At 32.2% G+C, this 6,879-nt stretch overlaps 1 protein-coding gene across 1 annotated transcript; it reads right to left on the bottom strand.

Moving 5' to 3' along the window:
- Positions 1-1,223: 1,223 nt before the first annotated feature.
- Positions 1,224-5,753, bottom strand: LOC118755276 (sodium-coupled monocarboxylate transporter 1-like). The gene is made up of 8 exons (XM_036490123.1): positions 5,592-5,753; positions 5,464-5,529; positions 5,246-5,365; positions 5,010-5,164; positions 4,682-4,931; positions 4,240-4,620; positions 3,951-4,153; positions 1,224-1,859 (listed from the first exon to the last, which is right to left on the bottom strand). Exons 1-8 carry the CDS (start codon positions 5,676-5,678, stop codon positions 1,580-1,582), a joined length of 1,542 nt encoding a protein of 513 aa, XP_036346016.1. The 5' UTR covers positions 5,679-5,753; the 3' UTR covers positions 1,224-1,579.
- Positions 5,754-6,879: the final 1,126 nt, after the last annotated feature.

Genomic DNA, 6,879 nt, shown 5'->3' with positions numbered 1-6,879 from the left:
ACCAAGGTACATTGAACAGGTAGTATCAGTAGAGCAGCTGATTTGATTTATTTTCAAATTATTTGGTCTCGAAAATGTCAAATATTTTTAATTTTTTTTCACAAAAATTCTGAATTGTTAAAATCCATTTGCATGTGAAACCTTTTTCCATACAAAACAAGCGATTGAATAGCAGCTTTTGGAACGTTCGCCCAACTCAGCAGCACGACCGCTGATTACTGGGCCTTGCAAAGGATAGATCAATGCTTCGAGAAGCAAACAAATTTACTAGGAAAGAAAGTTGCATCAATTTTTATTTTTTCCAATTTCAATTTTTTATTTTTTATAATTTTTTGTATTTCACATGGCACGCTTTGATTTAGAAGAAAAAATTCAGAACAGTTTTTGACACTTTCGATACCAGAAGCAACAACAAAATACACGCAAATGTTGTTTTTGCTCTACTGATACTACCTGTTTAATGTGCCTTGGCTTCAACTTTGTAAATTTTTGAAAAGCTTGGCGCTGGAAACACAAAATTTCCTCCACTAAGATTCTGTTAAATCATTAACAACTCAATTAAGTTCTATCTAACCACAAGCCAATGACACAGCCTAACTTAAAAAAAAAAAAAACAAATCGGGTAATCACTAACAATAACAACTTCACTAGTTGTTGGTCAAGAACACAAACATTTTCAATTAACTTACAAAAACATTACTTAACAAATAGGAAAGTGACCTTTTTCGAAATCAAACTATGCCAGGAATAAAAGCACAGAAGCAAATCAACCATACGTAAAGAAGATGAAAGAAAAATTTCTGCTGTCCAAAATCGGCACAAGTTTAGTTAACAATTAAAGGGGTGCAGGCGTTGACGGTGAGTGAGGCCGCACACGCAAGCATTAAGCCTCTGGGTATTTTTAGAGTTTTGGGACAAAAACACAAATAGTCTGAAATTGATACATAGATTGAGCTGGGGTTGAAAGGGCAATGGCACTGGATAGAGTAATGGAAAAACCTAATGCAAAAACAAAAACACGTGAAATGGGTTAGTAGCCAGGCTTTGAAGGTTTAGTCGTAATGGAGTGGGTGCGAGGCTCGACGTTTAATAAACCTTTCTATATAAGTATCGTTTAAGCAAAGAAATAAATATGTGTAGCTCGTAAAGCAAGTATGTAATGGGAAAATGCGTTGATTTATTTACAATAATTTAAACGAGTAGGAACATTAATACATATATATTTTTTTACCTTTTTTATCTTCACTTATTACTAGTTATTTTGTAATACTACATACATATATATAAACTCTACTAATACTATTTTCACTTCTAATGCGCGATATTTACATTAGCTTACTCTACCATTTGAAGAGTAAAATTTTCAAGAAGTTATACAAAAAATTATGCCCAAAGTAGACTACATTAAAGCTTTCCTAACGAGAGTAAAACGGGTGGTGCTCGAATGAAAGCAGCTTTGGCAAAGTCTACTTTTATGCATAGCTTTCTATGCTTAAATATGTACTCTTTACTAGGTGGCTTAAAGCTTTTAATAAATAAAAATTTGACCAGGAAACAGTTTTTTGGTCCACTCTCTACTTTATGTTGGCGTCTCCACCAGCGTTGTTAATTTGGTAGAATTCACCTCCAATGCTTTTGCAGTTTTTGTTTGTAGCTGTGTATTCGCCGCTAGCGCTCGTCTCGCCGCATAACGGTCGACCCAACGGCGCACACAGGGCGAAAGTAGTTTTGTGTCCATATTTTCAATCTTATTGGGACCCAGTGCAAGGCTGGTGATCAAGGCGACGACGATTGTTATCAGCGAGCCGAACATTGTGTAGAAGAGGTAGGAGATGTTGTAGATGTGGAAGGTGTCGTCGCTGGTTGGGGAAAAGGGGGAAATATTTTTGTTTTTAGAAAAACTGCCTTGAAAGGTAAAATGACTTAAATTTTAAGTTAGTTGAGTTTAATTTAGTTTAGGTGCGATTAATTTAGTTTGGTTATTAATATAGTTTAGAATAGTTCAAATTAAGTAAAATTTGTTAATTTATCTTTTCCATTTATTCATGTTTTCAATTGTTAATTATTTTTTCCCTCTAATTTGTTGAAATCTTTTAATTCAATTTTTTAATGGTGTATGGATTTACTTAATTTCTTTATTTAATTAAATCTTATTTTTTATTCAATTTTATTTGTGGTTCGTTTGGTGTTTTTATATTTTTATTTTATCATCATTTCTGTTTTTTATTTTCCCTTTTCAAGTTTCTACTTAATTTTTCAATTATTTTAAATTTATTTCATGATTATTTTTTGATACCATTGTACTTTTTAATTTTATGTTATAAAATCTTATTTAATAAATTTTTTCAATATTTTATTTTAATTTTTCCCGATTTTTTTTTTTTTTTTAATTTTTAGTTTATATCCGATATTATATTTTTTAATTTTCTTTGTTTACTTAATTTGTTATTTTTATTTATTATCTATTTATTTTAATTTTTATTGCTATGGCTTTTTTATTTAAGTACAAATAAATTTTATTATTAAAGTTTTTTTTAATTCAATTATTGGTTTTTGTATTATTAACTGGGGTTTAGAATAGTTAAAGTTGAGTAAAATTTTTTATGTTATTTAATTTTGTTTTTATGTTTTTGTTACTTTATCGATTATTCTATTTTTTATTTTCCCTTTTTAAGTGTTAATTTAATTTTGTAATATCATTTGTAAATGATTTTATAAATTTGTTGAATACTGTTATATTTATTACATTTATGTCATGAAACTTTATTAAATTAATCCTTTTTTGCAAAAGTAGTGTATTAAAATTTTTTTACAATTTTCGTAATGTGTTTTTATTTCATTTTTTAGTTTTTAGCAGACATCACGGGCTGAGTGGAAGATCGACTTATCTCGGCAGTCGGTTCGAAAATACGCTGTATCAGTAAATGGCTCAAGAACGCCCTACTTAAGAATTCGGTTGAAGAACACTCTATCTCAGAAAATGGTTCAAAAACGCCATATCTCAGCTGCTGATACATCTATTGAATTTACATTGAGTAAGGGCGCTCTTGAATTATTTGCTGAGTTAGGGCGTTCTTCAGTCAAACCCTGAGATAGGGCGTTCTGAAAAATAGCTGCCTAGCTGCCGAAAGAGGTCGATCTTCTACTTAGCCGTCGATGTACATTTTTGCAATTTACTTTGTTTATTATTATTATTTTTTTTTGTATATTACATTGTTTTGTTATTTTTTTTAATGAAAAGTTAACTATATTCTGTTCAAGTTTTTTAAATGTATTTGTTTGTTATTATATTTTTGATTTTATACTATTTTATTTTATTAAATAAAATTTGTATATTACTTAATTTAATTTGTGTAGAATTATATTTTATTTTTATATTTTTTACTTGTCAATTTTCCATTATTTTATATAGACAATTACTTTTATAATTCATTACTATTTTCTTGATTGATTTGTTTTTTAATTAAATATTTTATATTTTCATTTTACTGATTTTATACTTATTGTTGTATTGTATTTAAGTTTCTTATATCTTTTATTGTTTTTTTATAGAGTAAATATTGTTTTTTATTTAATAAATATTTTTTTTTGAACATTTTATTTTGTTTTGTTATTAATTGCTTGTTTTTAATTGTTAAATATTTTGTTATTCAATTTTAATTTTTCAATATTTTATATCAAAATTTATATTCTTAACCAGTTTTTTTTGTTTTTATTTAATTTCAGTATCTTTTTTTGGTTTTATTAATTTTATGTATCTTTATTTTATTTTGTACTGTTTTGACTGTTTTTTTTTTATTTAAGTAAACGTGTAAAGTGTTTATTTGTTCCGATTTTCTTAACATTTTAATTTTTATTTTCTTTAATTATTTATTTTGTTTTATTATTTACTGCTTTTTTAATTTAATTATTTACATTTCTCATTATTTAGCTTTGAAGTTTCTACTCACTTTATATGCACTGGCGTTGTGGACTCCGTAATATTCTCAGCTACCATACTCATCGAAGCAAAATCTATAAACGTATAATTGCACCCTACAATGGTGTGTGGCTTCCTTAGGTAGCTTACAGCGCCACTAGCCAGATCCGCCTGAGCGCGTATGCACATCCAGGCCATGAAAAGGAGACTCGTAAAACCGCCAACCATAGCGCCCTGCACCGCGAAGAGAAATATAATTTATGAGAGTATGTATATATAGAAGCTCTTAAGCGCACATTATTCCCCCATCATATACTCACCCTTCCCTCAACCCAGGGTACCATAACGCCAGCAGTAAAAATACCTAGCAACGGTCCATTCGCCACAGATGAAAGAGTTATAGTCAGCTGAAGCACTGTGCCTAGTTTCTCCACCACAAAAACTAGGCTTACACAAATGGCACCGAAGATTATCACAACAAAACGCATGATTAGCGCCGTCTGTCGCTCAGTAAGCGGCTTCTTGGCAAACGATTTGAAGAAGTCCTCGAGCATTACCGCTGACATAGAGTTCAAGCCAGTGGAGAGTGATGAGAGCGCAGCGCTAAAGACGCCAGCCACAAAGAGACCAGGCAAGCCAGGATATTCGCCCAGTATCTCCATGACAAGTAGCGGTAGTAGTTGGTCATTACGCTTGGCGAGCTATAAAGTGTGAGAAGAATATTAGTCGTTTGGAAACCTGAGATTGAGCGAATTAACAGACCTTCGTTTGCAGCGGATCACAATCGTGATAAGTCGCATAGATCAGTAGGCCGCTATAGCCGCAAAGGCAAATAAATGTTAACACGCCGCAAATGAATATACAAACAGCTGTGCGCGCCGATTGCATATTCGGTAGCGAGAGATAACGTTGAATCATATTCTGGCTAATGGCATTCGATTTGAGCCAATGAGCGACGCCGCCAATGAAGAGCGAATAGACTGTATAGCGTTCGGTGAGGTCAAAGGTGAAGCTGTGAAAGTAAAACCATAGAGAGAGAGAAAGAAGAAATGAGAAATAAGCTCAGTTGTAAATTTGAAAATTAAATTACTTCGGCGACTCAATGCGTCCGCTTTCCTTAGCTTTCTGATAAACAGCACCAAAACCACCCACATCAATGGTACCTTTGACAATAATTAAGAGCATGGCGCCAAACATGATGAGCGTTTGCACAACATCTGTCCAAACAACAGCTTTCAAGCCACCCTAAAAGGGGAAAATGTGAAGAGAAATTAAAGGAGCCAAAACTCTTTACCAATTTGAAAGTTATCATAAATAAAAACTTACTACACAAGTGTAAAAAATGCACACCAAACAAACAATCGGTGTTACCAGATGTATATTAATGCCTGTAGCCTGGTTAAAGGCCAATGCGGGCACATAGATGACAATCGGCAGCCAGAGTAACTATTGAGAGGAAGAGAGAATAGTAGACAAAATATTCGTATTTTGAAATCCATTTTTTTTATTCCTAGTGGAGAAACTCGGATTCCTCATACACTCACCGATCCGAACATGAAGAGCACTGAGCCGAATAGACGCATGCGCCTGTCGTAGCGTGATTCCAAATACTGTTGTTTTTTGTGAAAACATACTATGAAACCCTTTATCTATTGAAAGTGTTTAAACTTACCTGATATGTGGATATAAGTTTGAGATCGTGAAACACCGGCAAGAAGAAGTAATACAACACAAAACCCATTATCAGCAAGGAACCCATAATATAGAGATATTGAGTGCCGAAAAGATATACTTCTGTCGGTGTGCCCAAAAGCGTAATGCCGGATATGAAACTAGAAATACAAGATAAACCGTTTTAATTAAGTTGTTATACAAACATATATTAGTACGATTGGATTGTCTACAAATGTGCAATTGTAGACCAGAAAACGATCTAGATACCTCGGACTTCAGACTAACTACCAGTAAAATAGTTAATATATAGTATATACATATACAGAGTGACAATATTTTAATTGACATTTTTTCTTTATTTCTGTTTTAGTTTAGTCTATTTTATGGTATAAAAAGGATAACAACTCTTCCATTTCATTGATATTATAAGAACTTTATTTTTTTCATTAATAAAGTTCTTTTGAATTTAATTTCGTTGCTATTTTTAGATTTTGTATTAGAAATAAAAAATATTTATTTAATTTTATCTATGTAATTTTTTGGAACTTATTTAAATTTGTAAATTTTTTTTCTTTTTTAATTCCATTTCCATTTATATTTCTGACTTTATTGATTTGAAAATAATGTTTTTTTTTAATTTTTGGAGTTCGTAGATTTGTGTGGTTGTTGTAAGCTGTAAATTTTTTGACCTTGTCGGCCTATTAGCTCCTTTTCGGATGTGCGATTCATTTAGTTTAAAAAAAAAAATCAATTACTTTGGTGAAAAAATTTCTTACATGAAGCTTATTTAGATGGTTATACAAACTCTTTCTCTCCGTATTTTTTACATACTTATTCCCATAGGCAAACTTTTGAACCGATTCCAAAGCGCCAATTTAAAATTTTGTATAGAGATCTCTTTTTAATAGGGAATATTGGTGGGCAGTGTGGCTTGTCAGCCGGCCCTAATACGGGGTTATATGTAGAATTATATTCACGTGAAAAGGTTGCACTAACTAAGCGACTAGAGCACGGTCAGCAGATTGTCCTAATCGGTATTAGTGGTGCACTAAGGACCCGTCCTGTCACACAAGGAATTGACATTCAGCTCAGAAAAACCGGGTGATTAAACAGCTCTCACAGTTTGTGGGGATAACGACAGGCCACATGAAAAATGCAACAACTGCTGCTAACACTGAAGCCCAAGAGATTATTGGCCTACCCATCTTTATTCCGCCCACTCTGCATGCAGGGTTCTGCGGGTTTGGTTTTTGGGCGTACCTAAACAAGGCTAATGAAGCATCCGA

The sequence above is a fragment of the Rhagoletis pomonella genome, unplaced genomic scaffold, assembly GCF_013731165.1.
Source record: "Rhagoletis pomonella isolate Grant_MI unplaced genomic scaffold, Rhpom_1.0 Rhpom_scaffold_05783, whole genome shotgun sequence".
NCBI classification, from domain to species: Eukaryota; Metazoa; Arthropoda; class Insecta; order Diptera; family Tephritidae; genus Rhagoletis; species Rhagoletis pomonella.
Note: the sequence above shows the minus strand (reverse complement) of the source record. Positions and strands in the feature narration are given on the sequence as shown.

What these genes read in the sequence shown, in the direction of transcription:
- LOC118755276 (XM_036490123.1), bottom strand. Translation starts at nt 5,678, where the DNA reads ATGGGTTCCTTGCTGATAATGGGTTTTGTGTTGTATTACTTCTTCTTG. An exon ending in TGCTCTTCATGTTCGGATCG is followed by an intron (nt 5,366 to 5,463) that starts GTGAGTGTATGA and finishes TCCTCTCAATAG; the next exon opens with TTACTCTGGCTGCCGATTGT. An exon ending in GGACGCATTGAGTCGCCGAA is followed by an intron (nt 4,932 to 5,009) that starts GTAATTTAATTT and finishes TTACTTTCACAG; the next exon opens with CTTCACCTTTGACCTCACCG.